Genomic DNA, 24,248 nt, shown 5'->3' on the forward strand with positions numbered 1-24,248 from the left:
GAAGCCCTAGAACTGCGATTTGGCTTACCGGAACTTATTTTACAAGAGGAAATACAGGCGCTCAGAGACTTACCTAAGATCGTTGACAATACAGAGCAGCTCAGCAAGTTTGCCTGCAAGGTTCGGAATTGCGTGTCAACTATCAAAGCCCTTAAAAAGCCTGAACACCTGCACAATATGGAGCTTCTACGGACCCTGAAACAGAAGATGCCCCACCTCAAGACGCGCTGGCTTACATATGCTTCAGAACATGAGCACGATCACGAACCTGAACTTGTTAAGCTGTCAGAATTTTTGAAGAAGGAAGCCCAAACTACTTCAAAGTACTGGATGCACGAGACCACCCGCACCACAATAAAACCGTTACAGCAGCACAAGACCCATTACGCTATATCTGAAGATAGCGATTCTGATCTCGAACCCGAACTCTGCTATGCTTCGAATCAGACCAAAGGTCCCCTTGAAATATTGTGCCTATACTGTAATTCGAAGACTCACCTTCTCAAGAATTGTGAAAACTTTCTACGCCTGTCAATTGACGATCGATGGGATTGGGCGAAAGAGGCCAAGGTGTGCTTTAAGTGCCTAAGATCCAGACATCATAGAGAGAGCTGCCGAGCCCGCTCGTGTGGCATTGACGGATGCCGCAGGTCACATAATAGACTACTTCATTCTCCGGTTCCTCACCAGCCCGAAGTATCAGCTTGCGTACATCCATCAACCTCGAACCCTCAACCTACCGGAATGGAGGCAGAAGGTGAGAAACCCCCACAAGAAACGACAGCTTGCAGCAGAACCACCAGATCTCAAGTTTTATTAAAGATTATACCTGTTCAAATCCATGGGCCAGTCAAGTCGAAATTAACGTACGCCTTTCTGGATGGAGGAAGTACACTCACGCTTCTAAAGCAAGACCTCGCGAATGAAATTGGCCTGAAAGGGATCGCCGAACCGTTGAGCCTGTCTGGTGTGAATACCACCTCCGATCATCGTGGATCTGAACGTCTCGACGTAGAAATTACTGGGCCCTCCGACGTGTTACTGAAATTATACAACGTTCGAACAATAGAAAGATTGCCGATTTCGCCACAGACTGTTGCCAATATCGACAAATACGAGCACCTACAGGATTTACCCAAGACTGGTCTATGCTACGAACATGGAGTCCCAGAGCTCTTGATCGGCCTAGACAATTGGCAAGCGACCATTACCAAGGAGGTCCGGAAAGGAAAGAGGAACGAACCACTAGCCACCCTGACTCCACTTGGGTGGGTAGTGCACGGATTTTCCCATTCGTATTCCAACGCCGTACACTTTGTAGGACATACTGACGAGGATCTGCATCGATTGATAGAAGACTACTTCAAAATTGACTCTCTAGGAGTCACGAATAAGCTGAAGTTGAATCAAGAGGATGAAAGAGCCATCGCAATTCTACAAAACACAGCAAGAAGGGTAGAAGATGGCAAGAGATGGGAAGTAGGTCTTTTGTGGCGAGAGGATAACCCTGTAATGCCGAAGAGCTTTTCCCACGCCGCGAAGAGATTACAATCTATAGAAAAGAAAATGGACAGAGACTCTGTGTATGGTCAAAAATACAAAGCAAATATGGAGAACTTTTTGAGCAGTGGGTATGCTGGACCTTGTGAGCCAATACAGTCCCCAAAGAAGTGGTATCTTCCTCATTTTGGCGTAACTAACATCAACAAACCGGGGAAACTTAGAATTGTCCACGATGCTGCTAGCAAAGTGCAAGGCGTGTCCCTGAATGACAAACTGCTCACCGGCCCCGACTTGCTACTTTCACTGTTAGCAGTCATTTTCAAATTCAGAGAGGGTGAAATAGCCGTGTCTGCAGATATAAAAGAAATGTTTCTTCAGATCCGCATAAGACCAGAGGACCGCCCCGCCCAACGCTTTCTTTGGAGAGAATTTGACAGAAAAGGGCCAATGAAGGAATTCGAAATGAAATCAGTTATTTTTGGAGCAACTTCTTCACCGGCAACTGCAATATATATTAAAAATAGAAACGCAGAGGATTTTACTGAGGAACACCCGGAGGCTGTCGACGCGATAAAGACCCGATTTTACATGGATGACTATCTACACAGTTTCCATTCCGAAGAAACAGCTCGTAAAATCGCTAAAGAAGTTGCGCACATAAACAAAGAAGGGGGGTTTACTCTAACACAATGGGTGTCCAACAACGAAAACGTCATGCAAGACATCGAAGAGAGTAAAAGAGGCTCAGGAGGCGTAAATCTTGACTTCAACGTAAATGTCAAAATCCTTGGACTGAGATGGAACCCGTCCGAAGATACTTTTGGATTTAATTTAAACCTGTCAAAATTACCTGCAGAAATTATCGACCACACACGGAAACCGACGAAGCGAGAAGCGCTAAAGGTTGTGATGAGTGTGTTTGACCCGCTCGGTCTTTTGACGCCTGTCGTCATACAAGGAAAGATCCTTCTTCAGCAGATATGGCGATCAGGAATAGGTTGGGATCAAAATGTGCAAGAAGCCGATCATCATGTTTGGAAGCGTTGGATTGCTCGCCTTATTAATGCCTGTGCGTGTAGAGTACCGCGACACTACGCACCAGAGCCTACTAGATGCACCATAGAATTGCATATCTTCTGCGACGCCAGCGAGAAAGCATACGCATCAGTGGCGTACTGGCGTTTCGTACGAGAAGATGGAAAGATATGGGTTGCGCTTGTCACCAGTAAATCCCGCGTGACCCCACTGAAACCAGTGTCTATCCCCAGGCTTGAACTTCAAGCTGCTGTTCTCGCGACGCGACTTGCTTCTACGATCGAGAAAGATCACGACACCATCAAACCAGCTAAAAGGTATTTTTGGACTGATTCCTCAGCCGTAATCTCATGGATTAAGGGAGACCCGAGAAACTTCAAAACCTTTGTTTCAAATCGGTTGGGTGAAATTGCAGAACATACGAGCACTGAAGAGTGGAGGTGGCTGTCGACGTCACAAAACGTAGCAGACGACGCCACCAGAGATATAGAAGATTTGAATTCCGATCACCGATGGTTCAAGGGCCCGTCTTTCTTATATCAGCAGCCTGAAACGTGGCCGGCTCAGCGCGCGGACACCGAGCCAGTACCACCAAACCTACTGGAGGTTAAGAAACCTACTTACAATGTCCTGCCAGTGTACGCATACACGACATGTTTGCCTGACATCAGCAGATTCTCCAAATGGTTGAGACTCATCAGAAGTACTGCATACGTTTTCACATTTCTGGAGAGTACTCAAAACAAGGAACGTACTGGCCTTAGATTAGAACATATAGAAAAAGCTGAAAAGGCATGGATTAAGCAATCTCAATATCAAAGTTTTCCGGTCGAATTGGAAGATCTCAGAAATAATAGGCCATGGGACAAGAACAGTCGCCTACGTGACTTGTCGTCATTCATAGACGATAATGGCGTATTGAGATTGCGGGGGAGAGCCAGCGCTGTGAGCGAAGTAGATCGGAACCTCATTCAGCCCATTATATTGGACGGCAAACATCCATACGTGAAATTACTTATCTTGCATCACCACGAACGAGCTAACCACGGAAATAATGAGACTGTTGTCAACTCCTTGCGCCAGATGTTTTGGATCCTCAACTTACGCCCTACAGTGAGGAACACTGCAAAGTCTTGTCAATTATGCCGAATACGCAAAGCCCAGCCGACACGCCTTCCGCTTGGAGATTTACCACCAGCAAGACTTGCACACCATCACCCACCGTTCAGCCACTGTGGCTTAGATTATTTTGGACCCATGATGGTGACTATAGGGAGAAGACACGAGAAGCGATATGGTGCTCTGTTTACGTGTATGACGAGTAGAGCTGTACACATCGAGTTGGCTGCATCACTATCTGCTGACTCTGTTATACTCGCTTTGCGCAGGATGATAGCCCGCAGAGGATCGCCAATGGTTATTTACTCGGACCACGGCACGAATTTCCACGGAGCGGACACTGAAATCAGAAGGTCTATCAAGGCAATCGATCAGGGGTTGATTAGGAATTTCTTCCTCAATAAAGGCATTGATTGGAGCTTTATACCACCCGCTTTGCCCCATATGGGAGGCTGTTGGGAAAGGCTAATTCGTTCTGTTAAGAGCGCACTGAGTACAACCCTTAGAGAACAATGCCCAACAGAAGAAGTCTTGAGAACTGTGCTGACTGAAGCAGAATGGACAGTGAACTCCCGGCCTCTGACACATGTTTCGGTGCATCCAGATGACCGTGAAGCTATAACACCGAACCATTTACTCCTTACGGGACGAAACAACATGCCACATTTTGGAACTTTCACTGACAATGATCTGATTACACGAAAACAATGGCGAAAGGCCCAAAGACTGTGCGATGTCTTCTGGAATCGTTGGGTTCGCGAATACCTGCCGACATTATTACCCAGATCGCATGTCCGCGAGCGACCGAACCTAAAAGAAGGCGATGTGGTTGTTATCGCAGACCCCGGATTACCACGCAACATCTGGCCGAAGGGCATAATAGTTAAAGTGTTCACAGGTGCTGATGGACGCGTACGAGTCGCCGACGTCCGCACTGCCGGGGGAGTGCTGCGGCGCCCCGCTGTGAAGATTGTCCGCCTCCCGACTGATGCTGAATGCGCTTAGTCGCGCATTCCCGGGGGAATATGTTGCGGACTTCTTACTGAAACCTACATTTAGTTACCTTTTTACTCTTTACCTATATTCAAATAATTTGACGTTGTCATGGCGGCAGATTAATAAACATGTCAATATGGAAAAGTAGTATCTTATTTTGAAGAATGGTGAAAAACATATTATAAATAAATATAATACGCTAAAAGTAAGTATTGTGTTACCGGGCGTCGGTAACAATCAGGGTTCTTATCATATACCTACAGACAAGAAGTTAAGCTAATTTTGCCGTTCATTAATGTAATATTCACAATCCAGTCAATTATGTCTGTGAATTTACACTCTGTTTCGCTATTGGGCCGGGTGGCCGCTGCTTTAAGCGCTTAAAGTACCAACAGCGAGATTCAAAACCCCATTGATAATCTTTTTCTATATAAAACTGAAATAAATGTCATATATATTGTGTAAGTACGAGTATTAAAGAAAAAAATGACCAAGCTGGAGGGCGGAGTGGCGGTGGCTAGACTGGCTCGAACTAGCGTCTTCAGCTTACACGGCTATGCAACCTTTGAAAGACTAAGCGTCTTTGAGCAACTCTAGGGCGAGTAGTACGTACATTTAAGGGATTACCATTTACGATATAGCGAGACAGAGAGAGAGAGAGAGAGGGAGCAAATTAAATGATCTCTGTTTTTTCTATTGTTACAGGTGGCCTCGTGACATGTGACGCGGGTCTGTGAGCGGCATGCGGGTCGCACGCTCCGGGCGGGCCGGTGTCTCGCTGGCCGCGCTCGCTCTATTGCTGGTATGGCCGCTCTGTACCGCCGAGGATACCACCACCGCTGCTCCTTTCAGTAAGTGCTCATAATCTTGTCCATTCAACAAAACGTTTGAAACTCGTCGATGCAAGGAACTGGACGTTAGACGGGATGAGTTGGAAGCCCATCCATCAGTGACTATTAGAATAATAACGTGCTTTTGTCCCCGTGGTGCGCAAGGATCTTTGTGAAGGCAAGCACTTGGAAGTCTATAGGAATTTGTGTAGGAGTAATGATCGATGGAGTAAGTCAGTACTATTCTGTAGACCTCGATAGAAAGAACGAAAAGCCACGAGCCAAGTGGACGAACGATATTATAAAGACAGCTCTTACTGGGCATAGAACCGCTGTAATCAGAACTATATAGAAATCCATGACAGATAATTGTAATGTATTCCTGCAGGAAATGTCAAAATCGATTTAATAATTTACTTATTTGCAACTATACAAAACTTAGGCCCAGAATAAAACTTAAAAACGAAGGCCCAGAATAGGCTGGAATGGAAAATGCTGCAGCGACAGAGGGCCAGGCCCTCTTAATATTGATGATGATGATACAAAACTTATCGGAATGAAAAGACATTACGGTGATCACGCTGATAAAACCAAAATAGTATACATGCCATCTTTGCTTTAGTATAATTAGTTCTTAAATTAAGTAAGTACCCTCATTAAATATTCCACCAACCAGAGGAAAAAGTGTACTTGAAGTTTTAAACGCCTCACTTTTCTTGTTTTATTACGGGGGAGGGCGAGGCTTTGGCCCGCTTTTAACGCCCGGATTAACTGCTTGAGAATAACTTCAGCACGAAATGACGGACGCTTTGGTGAAGCTAGAAACAGTTGCTATGCCGACTGTCTCGACGTTTTAATTTTTTTTTCGCTTGCACGCATGTCCTATAAATTCAGATTTAGGTTAGGTTTATTTAGAGCCACTAACCCGGGGTTAACCGGTTAAACCTGAAGTTACTATGGTTACCAGTATACTGTTTGACACTGGATTAAAAGTTTAACCGGTTAACCCCGGGTTAGTGCCAGTGGCACTTTGTCAGAAATATGATATTGGTTATAATTAATATCGTGGTTAATTTATTTAAATTTAATAGCTATCCTTTAAACCTAAAAAACTGGCATATTTTATTATGTACAGTACCTATATCTCGTATGTATAACTAATTTGATGAGCTTAGACAATTTGAGTACGTATTGTTTAAAAGTGTAAAACATTTAACTTTTTATTTATTCCTGCTTTATATTAATCTGACTAAATTCTCAGGTCACGTACTGGAGACCGATATTTAAATTTCGAGCGTTCGATTTCGTCACTCGAAAATCTGTGAAAATCGGTGAATATTTTTGAAATACGAGCAATTGAAATTGGGTATCTAGTGGTATTCACCACTCTAGTGTAGATATATTGAAGGGAATCACACGAAATTGAGCGCTTATAATTCAAAAATCGGCCCCCAGTATGTCAAAAGCTTGTAACTTGTAATACAAGTGGAAATCCCTTTTTGACAGCTTTTGTTAGAAAGGGACTTCCACTTGTATTACAAGTAACAAGCTTTTGATAAACAGGGCACAGGTCTTCGTTCTTCCCAAAACGTTGTTCGCTATAATACAAGCTGTTATTAAAACATGTGGAATTGCGCCCATACTGTTCAATTGCATGCATGACGATAATAAAACATGATGCCGTGTGTGACGCTGCATATTGCTTTCCATGTTCGAATAGCAAATGTATTGAGGTTACGTGTCAAATTGTGTTATTCGAAAAGCATTGTACCTACGCTATATGTATATTGTATACGTTAATAAAAAGGATTAGGTCACTGAAGACAGTAAAATTATAGCATTGCGGTTGCGATGTACATCACAGCTATAATTGTGTGTTTTATTGTTAAGTATATTAATATATAGTTCTGTTTTAGGTTATATCTATGGGTCAACAGTTGCCTGAAAATAAAGATTTTTCATTTACCTAAATAATCACGGTTGCATAGTGAGAAGTAAATTTTCAGTAAAAAAAATATATATTCATATTTATTGAATTTTTAGAAAAAATAGATTTTAGGGTAGGTATATTCATTCATTTGAAATTTAGAATCAGAAAGTATTAAGGATACAAAAGGTTTTAGAACCAGATTGATGACACAATTATTATCTTACGTACCAAGTTAATGAGTTATCGCGGTTTCTAGTTGCAGTAATTAGTGTCTTTTGCGGGAAATAATTACCCTAATAATGTAATAAGTTATTAGCGGAACTTTAGAAGATATTGGCCGCTTGCCAAATTAACCTAGAGGTAGGTAATTAGGAAAAAAACGGCTCAGTGCGAATCGGACTCGCGTTTCAAGGGTTCCGTATATTACACAATTTTTAACAACGTATTTTTTGATGTGAAACGTGAGTGAAATGTCTTTAAAAAACCCCGTAAGGGTCGGATTAAAAAACTAAGTAATTAATCTGACTCACGCTTGACTGCACATTTCTAATAGGTTTTACTGTGATCTATAGGTAAAGACCTATTTTGTGTATTTTTTTCAAAATTTTAGAACCAGTAGTTTCGGAGATAAAGGGGGGAGATGGTCATATTTTGCCTATTTTCATTACTTCTAAACTATTTATCTTAAAATATATTTGAGATTCTCTAAGCGAGCTCTTCCATTTGATAATTATATAACACGATATAGTTTGCTAAACTCTATTATTTAATTTTCTCATTTACCACCCAAAAGTGCCCCCTATGTTTAAAATTCATTTATTAACGTTACATGTCCGTCTTCGGGTCACAGACTTACATATATGTGTACCAATTTTCAACTTAATTGGTTCAGTAGTTTCGGAGAAAATAGGCTGTGACAGACGAACAGCCAGACACACGAGTGATCCTTTAAGGGTTCCGTTTTTTCCTTTTGAGGTACGGAACCCTAAAAATATTATTCTAAAAAGAGCGCCACACCACACATGTATGCTTTGCGGAATATTACAGGCATAATTTACAAAATGGTTGCCGCAGGAGTTTCTTTGTTCTTTTTTTTTCTTTTCTTACCCCTTGAATTCTCTTCGATGTCGTAATTTGTATTTTTTTATAAAACCGTAATGTTCTGTATAATTAAAACCTAATACGAATCGTACCATTACTCATAAACATACCCCAGGGTTTTTGGGTACCTACGGAAATGATTTCGTGTGTTTACAACTTTGTTTATTGTAAAATAGACAAACTAGAAATGTTCGAATACTTTCTGTTTATACAGTTTATATCCATTTTTTGGCTAGACGAAAACATCCCCGCACCCAAAATAAGGGTATCCTCATAAATCATCCCTAGTCCTAATCCCGAGGTACCAATAGAAAATCATTTTACTCCATGTTTGATGTCATAATATTTTCAGTTGATTACCTATTCAAAAAGTAATATTCATGGTCACAGTGAGTCAGATGAACAAAGCTACAACAAAGGACTTTCGTGACAGATCACGAACATAACATGCTTAGTCATGCGAAAATTCTCAGAAACACGTAATAAATTAAAAACGAGACTTATTTGTATGCAAAAAGTAGAGCAATTATTATTATACATTCGTGGCGTGTTGAGTAACGTATAAAGGTGGTGACTGATCTGTAACTTATGCTTGTACCTAATGAGGTATACTAGTGCTCGACATGCTAATGCCCAATAGATGACACCTTGCTGTCACGTCTATAGACAATGACTTAAGTTTCCAGATGACATGTACTGGACCGCGTTTATCTTGTATCGTTGTGAGCGATTTTGTTATATTCCAGTTATGTTGCGGCTACGAGCCGAACGCTTGCTTGAGCGGCTACTCAATTAGCACTCAAAAGGAATCGCTAAAAACGTAATTACCTACTTATAGCCAAGTGGAGCACACGTCGCGAGTGACAAGCGGCTCGGTTGACTGCAGAGATTTTTGTAATGCTCGTGCTTGTAACGCGATGCCTACATAAAAGCGAATTGTTACAAGTTATGTCTCCACCTTAACAACTCGCGAGAGCAATTACGGTGCACCTATTAAACGCAATGGTAATGGCATAGTCTAATAAAACATGGTCTTCCATTCCCAGAGTGACACGGGGCTACGTCACAACAACATGGCCGCTATATATAGCGCTATCGCATATTATCATATAGCGCTGTCGCATGATGACGTAAGCCCGTGTCAGTTAGGTGACCTAGAAAAGACGGGAATGGAGTACCAGGCGGAGTATATTATTATACCATGGGTAATGGGCAGTAGTTCGTAGAATTTAAGAAGGATACTTACATTTTATTAGTTTTAATTTGAAGGTTGTTTTGTTTATTGTAAAATTAGGTCAGTTTTTTTCTTGAACATGGACAAAATCAGATCGTCATTCATACGTCATGACTATGTAATCAGTATTTTATGCTAATCTAATACCTTTAAACGAGCAATTCTTGTATATATATTTATTTATTTATATTATATATTTCGGGATCTTGGAAACGGCTCTAACGATTTCGATGAAATTTGCTATATGGGAGTTTTCGGCGGCGAAAACACGATCTAGCTAGGTCTTATCTCTGGGAAAACACGCGGCAAAGCTCGGTCTCCCAGATACTCTTAAAATAACCTCTGGTCAGTTGGTAAAAGATAATTCAAAAATATATTTTCCACGTCTTCCACAGATGCAGCAACACGCGGCACGTCGATGTACGGCGATGGCTGCTCCATCACCAACGACTGCGGCTTCGCCGACTCCATCTGCGACGAAAGCCTCAAGACCTGCCACTGCCACCCTGACAAGCCGGCTACCAACTACGTTGATAAATGTGGGAAACGTAAGTCTATTTATTAATTTATCTTCCTTAATCAAAAATTGTACTCCTGCAATGGGAGCCTTAAGATAAGATCTGCCTCTGCCGACTGACAAGCAGGCTATCGATTACATGGAATATGGAAAACGTGAGTCCATCCATCTATTTATCATCCTTAATCTGACAAGCCTGCCACCAACTATCCCTGTAACAACTTTAATGTGGAAAATCTATCTTCAACTACTACGGCTTCGCCAACTCCATCTACGACGAGAACCTCAAGACCTGCTACTGCCACCCTGACAAGCCAGCTACCAACTACGTGGATAAATGTGGAAAACGTGAGTCCATTATTACATGGACAAATATGGAAAACGAAAGTCCATATATGTATCTATCTAAACAAAATTATTGGCTAAAATAAAAACAATTATTGCAGGTGTCATTTTGCAATGACACCTCGACAACCTGCTACTCGTACTGCCTGTTGGCGCTCTCGGACATTATTTCCGTCATAAACATTTGCGTATTAGGTAGAAGGCATTGTTGGGTGCTAGGTGCAAGACACAATGCACAGCCTTAGAAAAATCCTTGTTGCTGATATGCAAGCAAAATGTCGACAATGTTTTTTTGTTTTATGATTATTTTATTCATTGATCCATTAAACTAACTAGGTACTAGTTTGGTCTAGTCATCGACGTTGGTACTATCAAATGGTCTCATGTTTTAAACATTTTAACCAAATATTTTCCATTCGTACGATTGCTCTCATAAATAAGGCTGTTTCTTAAATATTTCTCATGTTGTAAACATTGTTACTTCTGAAATCATAAAGGTTTCAATCAATATATCGACAACCTGTCTCAGGCTATTCAGATCCACAACCGTGTTCCTTCCAAACAAAGCCGTCTTTGTCTGATGTGTCTATCAACATTATAAAATGGATTCTCTTCAATACCTACAAAATATAACAAGATATTGAAATTCATTAGAAATTCTCCGCGAACTGACTCGGTTGCTGCCAGGCATTGGCGTGACATTATTAGATATGTTGATTAATTTATGTTATCAAAAGACCATGAATCTATATGTGTATAGTACCTACTATCAGTAGGTAACCGCTTAATTTCTTTGATCATATTTTTGACGAAGTGTCTTCATTTCGATGATATTTCTGTGTTTGACACTAGTCTAAGACATTTTAGACAACCCAAAATAACATCGAAATGTGGAAACACTTCGTCGAAAATGTTTCCAAATAAATGAAGTAGAAAAAAACACTCTGATATTCACCACATATTCTCCGAAAATCAGCTACATCTATGCAAAGTTCACGTTATGAAAATCCAGCGTCCCATTGAAAAGGTCTGTCGCGTCGCGTATCTCACTACAAAGGCCTACACGAGCCATTTAACCCGGAGAGGCTTGGCCGAGATGCATTCGTGTCTCCGGTCTCCGGTGGTAACTTATGATGAATAACGTGCGTTCCCTTTTCACCACCTTTTTGCCATGAAAGTCGTAGGTGTCATGATGGTGCATTTTACAGATTCGACTACGAATAATAGTGTGTTTTTTTTCAAAAAGTAATCTTTGTAAAGTCATATTGGAAAGATGACTTTTTGAAAAGAAGCACACTATTTTCAGCTAGAATTGAAAATCAGTTAAAAGTTGTTGGAATATCCATCTTTTATATCCCAGTATAAGCTGTTTCCACTAAAAAGTAATATTTCAGAAGTATTCCATTGTTCCCAGGGGACAGATAAGTGGCGCTGCCGGCACGACCCCTAACGAACCAACCCTAGAGATTAAACAGTGATCATTCTCGTAAAACAACGGCTGGAGATTTACACAGTGTTTTTAAAAAAAGATTCCTTTCATCAGAGCAATCTTGACTCTATACTTTTCTGTTTAAAGATTTTCTGAGGATCAGAATACAAAGTAAATTTATATTGGATGTATTTCTGAAATTGCTAAACGGCTACTAATATAGCTTATCAGCTGAAATTTATATCATTAGTATTCGAAACGTGAGCCATATTTAGACTACCAAGTACATTAAAAAACCTAATCTTATGAAGAAGGCAATCTCAAAAACTTATTTCATAAAGCCTCCAAGAAAAGCGAGAGACGTGTTGATAACGCCAGATTGCTCACAAAATCCACAAATGCCAACATTTTCCCTCCATTCTGTCTCGTTTTCCTTCGAGATAATTTAGTGCCATCAGTCAATGGAGCTGAGGATGAGATTGTGTCCTATAAAAAGTACCTACTGAGAACATCAATCTTAGAATTAATGTGGTTCTCATTTATCACCTCGTCACACGTTAGGACTTAGGATAGGTCCTATTCGATGCATTCGTGAATAATTTATCACATTGAAGCACTCTAATCTAACTCCGGAACCCATTATCTCCTGTACAAACGCTGCCAATTTAAAAACTCCCAAAATAGCCGGGTATTCCAATTTATTCCCAGGCGCTTTTGCTACCTAAGCCGGGATTTTCCCGCAGACAGTTGCGAGGCAACATGTTTTTCTAACGTGTTTCTGACATGACATAATGTAGTTTAGTGAGTCGAGCAAGATTAGGTTTCGTAACTGCAGACATGAGAGAGTCCTCATGAATCGTGATATGAATTATGGATTATACATCTTCACGTCCCAGTTTTTATGAAATAGGAAAGGGTAAAGTTAATATTTGGTTTTTTAAAACCAGGACATTGACTTTGGCATTTGCTGCAGCAATGTCGCGCCGAAATACTGCAGCAGTAACGCTGGTGCAGTTTGAATCCAAATGACACCTTTATTGTTTGGAAGTTGCAATAGTTTTAAATTGCATAGATTTAGTTGAAGTCCAACCGAACTTCCATTTAAACTTAAAAAGTTCTGAATTAACCATCCATTCGATTCAGTCGCTTTCAAAGTTAACTGTTATAAATGAACAGTTCTTTGAAAAATGCAATTAACTAAGGTTAAGTCGATCCACAATGACTTTTTTAAGTCCCAGATTCCCGAAGGCGTGTTAAATTAATGTAATTCCATTTTGATTAAAGTTCTTAAGTAATTGTTCGCTTTGTTCAATAACAATTAAGTTTAATTTGGCTTTTAACAGTTAATTAAGTTTTGCAGACATTTATTTCTTCTCCCGATGTCAATTATTTTTTTTAATTATTCAACGTTCTGTTTTAGGAAAATTTTCTACTATCAGGTATGAATCAAGTTTTGTTTCTTAAAGAATATTACACAAAATTTTAATTGCAGGATGAATGCTCGTAACACACTTAAAATTCCTTACTTATATTTTCTTTATCCATCTTCTCGTTTATTTCCTTTTTAAGTTGAAACATGGTCATTAAAAAGACACAAAAATTATCCATTAATTTAAATTAGAGGCACGGACAAAATATAAATTTCAAATGAGAATATCAATAATTTGTGCATTTATCAAAGTTAAATCTGAAAGTAAACAGCGGAAATATGCCGTGATAGCGCTTATCTAATCGTCGGATCTACGCTTGCGTTTCTATTAATGCCAAGCAAAATGTCCCGCTAAGTAACTAGAACTAATGGAACTTGGTGGAAATTATGCTTCATTGCAGTATTGGAATAATAGGTAAATTTTTTCACGAGATGGATGGTAATTTATTTTAAATTTATTCGAAAGACGATTCTAAAATTCGTTATTTAATCATTCAGTAGGTAGTGTTATTTTTCGTTTATGTAGTACGACTTTAACGGTCGATCGATGTTACAATATCCAATATTGTATTGCTTAACTTACTCACTTTAAAGGTAAGCTTCACAAATAAGAATCCATTCGATGCTATATAAAATAAATCAACTTCTTATCCCATGTGGTAGGTACTTTCATTTATTTCCTTGTGGGTTATTTTGTATCTAGTATCTAGTACATACTAATTACGACAGTTCAGGATAATATTTTGTGAATCACCTTCATTTTCAATTTCAATAATAACTAAGCATTTTGCCCTCGCGGTTAATATAACCTTGCCTTTAATATAACCAAAAGGCTTTAAAGGCCAATGTCAGAGGACTTTTTGGCATGCTTATAAATACAATAGTAATAATGTCGGCTTAATCCTAAAGTAAAATTTTATTATTGTATAGCGAAGGTGTAGGTACCCTCATCAATCATTCGTTTAGATACCTACGGTGAAATATTTCTTTCAATACCTATACAAAAACGCAGATTGATTTGATTTTGATTGGTGTAATCTATTTTACTTTTACAGGATCAATAATAAAACCAACTGCATCAAAATGTAACACACTTACGAAAACCATAATTTTTAAAACTTAGAGCCTTGTGTCCTCAATTTTTTATTTCATTTGTTATGATAGGCATATTTCTTTTTATTTCTATCCAATAAACTAGAGTCATCCATACTTTTTATTATAAATGTAAAAGTAGGCAGGTATTAGGCATTCACGATTTAACCGCTGAATTGATTTGAACGAAATTTGGTATCGATATGCTTTGAGTCCTGACAAATGACAAAGGATAGTTTTTGAACGAAAATTATCCAGTAAAAAGATGAAAATCATGGTGGAAATACTATAAAACAAGTAATTTTTAAAACAGTTTTACAATAAGATTATAACGTCTTGAGCGGTCTTGATTATAAAACAAATTTCGATTGATTTTTCGATTTTGTAATGCATCGAAAAAAAAACTAGTTGAATGGACTAAAGAATCGATGCACGAGTTGCATATCGCGTGCAGTAATGGCTGTCGCAGCAATAATTTTCATGCAGGATATTATTTTACAAGGCTGTTCGGGAGTCCGATAAAACAACGAGCAATTTTGATAAAGATGAAATTTTACCGAATAATATTAACAGGAAAATCATTGACTCGAACTCTCACGCAATTGTTTTTTTTTGAATTGGGCAAAGAAAAATGAAGGTGAAAATGAAATATCATATAAAGGAGGTAATGAAGCTACGTATGAAATTACCATTTTCAACACTTTAAAATTAATCAGGTTACAGGCGTGCTTGAAATAAAAAAGATTTATTAATTCATTCATTCACATAATATCTACTAAGCAATTTCATAACTACAGACAAAAACACAATAATTTGAAAAACTGTTGCTAATAATGTATCTAGTACCTAGTTGCAGTAAATATTACATTGTAAGTAGGTACATAATAATACTAGCACCGTTGTTTGTTTTTTATCTAGGTCGTGTTTCACTACGAGTTTTAAGTCTTTGTTCTGCTGTTGGTACTTTAAGACAAATATTCTTTAACTAAAACATAAGAGTTATTAACTCTTTTATCTTAATTATTACCAATAGGAAATTACAAATTAACATTAAGAAAAGCTACTTAAATTGTTCTAATCTGTGATTACGTACCAATTACTTTCCCATAAACTCTCTAAGATCAATCATAGTTCTATTACAATATTAGTTTTTGAATAAAATGCGCTATTTTACGAGGTTTCGTGCAAAAGCTAGACAATATTCCGTCTGGGGCACTTCGCAAACTGCACAATTGCTTTGTGATTCACAGCTTTGCACGAGTTTGGCATTTCTAGGAATAAATCATGCTAAAAGTTTGGTGTGTATTTTCAACGTGAATATCTGCTTCATACCTATATTAAGAATATCATAGGGCTTAAAAGTGGTAGTTCTTTAAATATTTTTATCAAAATTGTATATGTATAATATAATATGTCAAAGGTCAATATTGTATTTGAACATGCGCTTGATTCAAATGACTATCATGTCCACCCTTTTTATTTCAAGTAACATTAATTAATGATTCATATTTAAATAGATACCAACAATGTTTACAGAAAAAATAACGTCGTTTAAGCAAATGAACTAAAACTATTTCATCACGCAACTTAGGACGTTGACTGCAATCCAATTATAATGGAGATATTAAAACTGTTAATAACATCAAATTAAGCAAAAGTGATTAACGAAAACACAAATGAAAAGTTTCATTGGATCACCGAAAACTAATTTAGAATTAGTATTCTGTTACGCTGTCTAGTAAAAACGAACTTTATTGATTAGCTTGAAACTAATGGATTCCAATATGGTGTGATCGATTATCACGCTAATTGAAAAAGTTGGGCGCTAGGATCTGTAACATTAACTAGCGTTCTCAGTTTTGTTAATTTGTGCAAGATTATCTCAAAACTGTAACCTATAGATAACCACATAAAATTGATTAAAAAAATGTACTACTATAAATACAGATGTAGTGCATAATTGTTTTCCATCGTATTTTCTCGGAAACGTTCGTATTTGTCATGCTACTTCAGTCAATGTCAGTACTTTTTGTACCGAAACTGACTGAAATAGCAGGACATGTTCGTGAGTTTCCATGAAAATACGATGGAAAATGATGATGCGCTACATCTGTATGTTAATGCATTACAATAAGACATGATATGTTAATAAGTATCGACTTTGATTTCAGCGTCGAGCATAAACGAAACATGCACGTTCAACGAGCAATGCGAGGAGGCGGTGATCATGACGGAGTGCCGCAACGACCGCTGTGCGTGCAAGTACGAGATGGTGGCGGAGGTGACCGTCGATGGCGGCGTGGTCTGTCAACGTAAGTTAGCTTTGTGATCATCATATCAGCCAAATGACACGCAGTACTCAAAAGGCCGTGAGGATCTCCATGCCTTCATGCGCGGTCCTCTAACAAAGGATCTCTGAGATTTTAAACTTTTTGTCCACTCCGTTATGGAGTGCCGCTAAAGGTGGTGACGATTGTGATGCAACGACCGATGTGCGTGCAAGTACGATATGGTGGCGGAGGTTACCGTCGACGGCGGCGTGGTGTGTCAACGTATGTTTAGTAAAGTTGATATGATCACCCTATCTAGTCAATTTCGCGGGTTCTGCAACGTTTTTAGGGTGCGCATGTAAGTAAGTGATGTAAGGTATCACAAGCATAATAATTGTCCATGGCATCGATAACGAGTCAACCATTAATATCTTGCTCTTATTAAACATTGCGTAAATGATATGCCCATCAATATGTTTCGCATAAGATTGGGCAAGACAAGAAGAATTTCCATAAATGTGTTCGTAATTTTATTATAAGTCTTGATGATCTTGTCAGTGGAGTAACTGCTAGTCGTCTGTTTTATTTTCTCATACAACGCGTTCTTCTTAACATGGTAGGCACACAGATGAGATAAGTAATTTCAGGCTTTCTGCTACTTCTCGTCTTGATATTCCTGCCTTCGAATGTTGAAGAAAGGGGTCTCTATCGGTTCCCATAAATATGTATTAATTACCGATTTTTCCAAACCATAACGTTTTCTATCATAATTTTTACTAGTCATATTGTCAATAGTCATAAAAATAATCAACAAAAATTGCAGTTCCGATTTTTGTAAGTCCAGATGGTTACCATTACATAATGTTGAATGAAATGAAAAAAATGAAATGAAAATAATTTATTTGAAACAACACAATTTTAAAATGAATAGTTGACAAACATGTAACATAGGTTATGTAATTGGTTGTACCAAAGAGGATACCACTCAGCATGACAATGTGTCGGAGCATTTAGTGCAACGACGCTGATTTTCAGTGGACCCTTAAACTTATAAAATAAGAAATAAAACATTACTACGTAAACGTACTAAAAACAATGCGTAAATTTATAATGGCCGGCATAAAAACAGAATTAGAATTCTTTCAAAAACAGGTACTTAGTATAGGAACAGAGATGAATGAGGAATGTATGCAACTTAAACTTTAAACGATAAATAAAGAGACACAGGCGAAAAAGGCTAGGAGTGAGAAGTTTGGTGTGTGATAAGATGATGTTTTGAGGATACATTGCACGCTACGATAGCTCGAGGTGGGCGAAACGAGTGACAGAGTGGAGGGGACCAGGGAGTGGGAACAGACACGCGGGACTCAAGCGCTGGGTGGATGATATCAAGAAAATTGCCGGCATGACAAGACCGAGATAGGTGGCAAAAGCTGGAGGAGGCCTATACCCAAAAGGGGATCCCACAATAAATAATTACTTACGAAAAACTCTATTTACAATATGTTTTTAAGGGATCACAAATAAAAGGCTTTTTATTTATTTTATTTTATTTTATAAGATGATGTTTTAATTTGTTTTTAAATGAATAAAGTGAAGCTGCGTTTCTTATTGGCGGAGGAATATTATTCCAGCATCGCGTCGCAGCATACCGGAAGCTGCAACGAAAGCTAGCCAAACTGTGTCGCGGGCAGATAAAGCGGGAGGCATGTCTTTCGAACATTTGAGAAAATGTAAGTTTCTCAAAAAGATACGAGGGTTTTCAATAAACTTGCTTATTATTAGATGTAAGGTCTTTTTCGCAGGTTATAATGACGGGCAGTCACGTGATTAGTTACCTAAACTAACCTAACCCACTTTTCTAGTAGCATTTAGGTTCTGTTGGTTTTTTAAAGCGCTGGAATGCCGTAATTTACGGGTTTCCATCTTGTTCTCTCTCTCTCACTCTCCTTCTAACAATTAAATTTTGTATTTCAGCGGAAAAACAAGTGGAACCGTCGACGAAGACTATCGACCCAGCGATGATCGGCGTTCTGGTCGGCATGGCGCTCATGTTCGTCATCATCTGCGTCGTGCTCCGGCTATTTAGCAGGTGATTATACCTATATCCTAATTATAATTATTTGGTATTATATTTATAACCAGTACAGTAGGACCTCGATAGGTAAGGATAACTCACGCTAGACCGGGTCATGTCCGACATGTAATTTTCTATGACGGCTGATCGGTGATCACGTGGTGCTTTCCATAGAAAACGAAGCGCCGGAAGCTCCGGCCCGGCCCCCGCCCGGTCTAGCGTGAGTCATCCTTTATCCGACCGAACTAATTTAGAACGAAACTAGTTCGGAAACCAAAAGTCCGGATAATCAAAATGTGGACTTTTTGGGACAGGTTCAAACAAAATTAACACCTTTTTACACAAAACCAGTAGGTACAGTATGGTAAAAATTTGACATATAAATTAACGTTAAAATATTAAACACCTGAAAAAAGTTCGGATAATAGAGTTCGAATAATCGAGATTACCAAAAATGAACATATACATCATGAAACAAAAACAAGTGATCTTATTTTGCTGTTTTTAGTAAGCTTTAATTGATAAAAATAAAAAATAAACTTTGTACAATATTAAGCCCAAAAAGCCCCTTTACTGATGTATGAATAATGATGCGCTAGGTGAACATTTTGTAGCAATATCGATAATAAAACATTAATAACTGCTATTTCAGAGCCCGATGGAGAGAAAACCGTACAATCTTCAACACGCCCAATCCTCGACTGATGAATGTTTCTCTGCTGAGGGACTCCAAGCTGTTGCATTCTCAGGTAAAGCATTCTTTGAATGTTATATTATAAAATATAAATATGTACGAAATATATATATAAAACACAAATTTGTAATGTTAGATACAAAATTACAAAGATACTTAGAGGAACGGTCAAGCAAATTGATATCTGTACCTACCATTTCGTGTCTTGTCACAGTGACAATACGAGTATGACATGAGATCGCTGGCGGCTTTCATTTTGACTGTACCTGTAATAAGGTACAGTCAAGTGTAAAAATATGGGTGCATATAGTTTCTCAAAAATATGTCCTCTGTGTGTTCTTAATTCACTGATATAAGAGCTATGGGACATATTTAAGAGTATGATGTGCGGATCCATATTTTTACACTTGATTGTACGACATGACACATAAATCAAATGCCTTCACTGTACAAGTGTACAGACTAAAATACCCAGGAACAGCAAAATGTCATTTCCCGCAAACAAAAGCAGCACGCCCGCAAAACATCGATAACAAGTCACCAACTGCAAGTGGCAGTTTAAGTTTAGAACGGCACTTTGTAAACGTTGGGCAGGCTTTTAAAGTTTCTTCAACATTAAGCCGAAATAGGACTCTGCTATTAATATTTAAGCTTTTTCCCATTTCGGCTTAATGCTGAAGAAACTTTAAAAGCCTCCACATCATCCACAAATTTCGCAATTTTCTTGTAATGCCTACCATCAGGTTTTGTACATAAGACTCAGCCCTTTAATTTTCATCAGTGGGCAGATTAGACTTTAAATTATTTCAAAAAGACATGTTTGTGATAAACAAGTGAATATAATTTTTTTCCGAATTCCTTATAATGAATTTTTCACCTAAAATTAAATAATTACAAATATTAATTAAGTTATTAATATTTAAGCTTTTTCCCATTAAATATGTAAATGTATAAAGTTAAAAACTGCAAACATGCGTACATATATTATGTTGTTTATTTTTCTAACAAAAATTTACCATTAAAACAGTTGGTTTTTAACTCTTGTGTAAGATTTTGTGAAATAAACATGCGTAATTTTTTTCTGGGATAAGCTTTACATAATTACATAATTATTTTTACATGAATTTTATTATAATATTAGAAAATACATGAAAGAATTTGTTTATTGCGGAAGTTGATATTAGATAAAACTGGCTGAAATAAATTATAAGCGATGTTTTTATGACAACCAATATTATTTTAAAAGGCTCCAGGGTTGACAGTTGGGGTAGGGGTAGGAACAGAAGTTGGTGCAAATAAAAAGAAATAACAAATAGATAGATAAGTAAAGTACGTTAATTTTATCTTTACACTTATGTATTCTTTGCTTAATGGGTCACCCACAGTTTTGAGTTTCAAATTTGGCTTTTCAATTCTCAGATCAAGTCAGCATTGGTTTTTAACCAACACAGGAACAGAAGATAAAAGTCTTACAAGCTTTTATTTAACCTCCTAAGGCCCAGCCATACAAATGAAAAATCCAGAATTTGCCACAGAAATTTGAACTTTTAGTGCAGGGAATAGAGTTGATTTTGGTTATGTTTAAAGTGAACGAAACAAAACAAATGCAACTCTGTTCCAATTGAATATGATTTAAATTTCTTTGAACTGGATTGTAGGATATATTATTATGTAGTTTGGGCACAGAATAAATAATAGTAGTAGATACAGAAGACTCACTCTCTAACAAATCGCGTCTGTTACGATCAGGACAGATATGGCCGCTAGGTGGCGACAGCGACACGCGCGGCTTATGGCTAACCCCAAATGGGGTGGAACGGATGTACTTTTAGCTACCTGTAGCAAAGCGACGAAATCGCGGAGTCAAATTTTTTCAATTCATTATTCGATTTAGCCTGTAGCTTCACATACATTAAATTTGTAAGTTGGGTGACAATTATAGTACTATCAAGCTAATTTGTTGATGGACACAGGGGGAGGCCATAGTTCAGGAACTCTTGGTATTAAAACAACGCAACCGAATTGTGAGTTTGCTAGGATTGTCTTGATATCTTGTATCAATAATGTGTTTTTGACAAACAACTTATTATTTTTCTGCCTCCGTATAACATTTTTAGAACACATATCTTAATTGTTTTAATATGTTATTTCAGGACCGCCGCGGGTCCCGCGTGAGCATGCGCCCGCCGTCAAGACAGGCCAGCCAGCAGGAGCTCAGACCCCATTCACCTAGTCCAGGTACTTAGACCCATAGGTAATACAGTTTACATTTTTTACTATTGCTCTAAGTTCACTAGAAACTGTATCCATATTGCAAAATAGATAGATCATTTTAGAAATTGATAATTTTTAGGAGAAACGTACTTAATATAACGGATCGGGCATTTAAAGTAAGAACGACAAAAAAAAAACATTTCTTCGCTCCATTATAATGTTCATTTGTCATTATAAATCATTTCATTCACACCAATCATCACGAGGGATCGTTAATTTTCCAGCAATTTTGGTGCAGCATAGTAAAAACAAAGGATTTTCTTTTTTTTTTCTAGGGAGAGGATTGGTTAAGATTAATGTTACTGTTATTAACCCTAATTATCTATTCCACCTAGAGTAGGGCATACAGATGCTTTGAACCAACAATACTGCACCAAAATTGCTGGAAAATTAACGATCACTGATCATCACTGATCATCAGTACGGCTACCACCAGTTTTGACATTGACATAACGCTCACGTTTACGTAACTTACTTTCTATGCATCTCGCTCGTACTCGCATATGCGAGCAATAGTGCAAGCGAGATGTACAGAAAGTAAATTACGTAGACGTGAGCGTTATGTCAATGTTAAAACTGATGGTAGAGGCTCTGGTACGTAATAGTACGTATAAGTAATGTCATTCTTACTGGGTGTCAGTTTACAATTTGGGAGAAACACATTTATTATTAGATTAGTATTTGCAATGTGGTTATAGTTCTATTTTAATTACTGCTAGAGATGTATTGGATAACTACTCACAAAGTTTACTTACAGTATGATTACCTACCTACCTAAAATCAATTTTAAATCTACTACAGCTCACTTATATAAAATGTTTTAAAACACATTCTTACTTTTTGATAGTTAAGTGATCCAATATGTCTATGATTTTGCCAAGAGACTAAATAACTAGATTTATTTAAACGTCTTATTTTATCCTAGAAGCACATAGTAAATAATTAAATTAATATACAATTTTGCTAACAGTAATAAAATAAATGCAAAGCGATTGTTAATGGTAAGTTCGCTTATATTTCCAGAAAGTACCAAAGTTTATACCTATACTTATGTGACACACAATATGGAATCATCCTATGACGTATCGTTTGCTCGAATCCTTTTTATCTTTGTTGTACCTTCAATTTGACAATTTAATCACTCCTGATTTAATTACCTATATATTTTTATTATGTTTTTGCTGTCGCCTTTAAGATAGCAGCAAATTTTAAGCGATATTTGTTTTAAGATGATCCCTATTCTCATAATCTACACTTACCTTTATCCTATCATGACAATGCTAACATTCATAATTTATTTCATCTACCAACAGCACGCCATCACCAAAGCCATCAGCTTCACCGAAAACCCTCAGGTTACTTTGAGTATACATTTTGCTTTATTATTACAACAGAACATCACTCTAGATTTTGTGACCATTTTGAAATCTTTCAGAAGCCGATATCAGAAAAGAGGTTCTTTATCACGACATTGTTTATATATTTAACGAACATAACCTCAAAAGTTACACGATTTATTACAAGTCCTGTTGGACATAATATTGATTGAGATGATGATGACAATCAAAATAATCTTGAATTGAATACTTTTGAACACTCAGTATTTATTTTAAATGGACAGCAAATATACTCTTATGGTCAAGAACCTCTTAAATGCTTTAATTCATTATTGAACATAAAATTAAGTAGAAAATAATATCGACAACTATAATGGGCTTTGTTTGAGTCAAGAAAGCAAAATTCTAAAATGAATGCAAAACTAATTTGGACAAATATGGCTTAGTATCAAATAATAAGCAGTTACATGCTATAAAGCCTAGCTTTGTGAATGCGCCAGACTTAGCCATGGCTTTTCATAAGATCTACTTGATTACGATAGACTAATACCAACTTCAGAAAGCTATTAGATACTTGGAGTAGGTAATACTTAATAACTTCAACATCATAAATTTGTACACGATTTTATTATTTTTATGAAGTGCAAGTGCATGTTAATTACTTACATAAATTACATTGAATCATGAATCGAAGGTATTTAATATAAATATATTAGTTCGAGTAATTAAGAGTATTTTTGATAATCATTTTCATTTTGGTGAGATAGATATATCCTGTTAGTTAGAGAATAATTTCGATTTCTATCTTGACTTAAACCTGTCTTCAGAACTTCGTATAAGACAAAACATACTCAATAGAACCATTAGATTGATTTGACCCTACAGAGAATTACAGCATGATATTTAATTTTCGAACATGCGTTGAGTTTGGCTCAAAGCATGCCGTGGCTGACTGCAACTTAGCAAAAGTATTTAAAAATAAAACTAGTATCCCATTGCTTGAATATATTATCTTCTTGCAACTGAAAGAACAAAG

General features: G+C 37.6%; 1 protein-coding gene across 4 annotated transcripts in view; it reads left to right on the top strand.

The window, feature by feature from the left end:
* The window catches only part of LOC134792019 (uncharacterized), an 84,923-nt gene that overhangs the window by 58,957 nt on the left and 1,718 nt on the right, over nt 1-24,248 (top strand). Inside the window, exons 2-9 of one of the 4 annotated variants that reach the window (XM_063763135.1) lie at nt 5,359-5,504; nt 10,144-10,296; nt 16,732-16,841; nt 17,082-17,112; nt 18,808-18,922; nt 19,560-19,656; nt 21,755-21,839; nt 23,186-23,230. In XM_063763135.1, coding sequence (XP_063619205.1) covers nt 5,396-5,504; nt 10,144-10,296; nt 16,732-16,841; nt 17,082-17,112; nt 18,808-18,922; nt 19,560-19,656; nt 21,755-21,839; nt 23,186-23,230 — 745 coding nt within the window. In that variant the 5' untranslated portion in view covers nt 5,359-5,395. Of the gene's footprint in view, nt 1-5,358; nt 5,505-10,143; nt 10,297-16,731; nt 16,842-17,081; nt 17,113-18,807; nt 18,923-19,559; nt 19,657-21,754; nt 21,856-23,185; nt 23,231-24,248 lie in introns of those variants that run through there. The other 3 variants (XM_063763138.1, XM_063763137.1, XM_063763136.1) reach the window with 3 other exon arrangements.

This window comes from Cydia splendana, chromosome 7, assembly GCF_910591565.1.
Source record: "Cydia splendana chromosome 7, ilCydSple1.2, whole genome shotgun sequence".
Classification (NCBI taxonomy): domain Eukaryota; kingdom Metazoa; phylum Arthropoda; class Insecta; order Lepidoptera; family Tortricidae; genus Cydia; species Cydia splendana.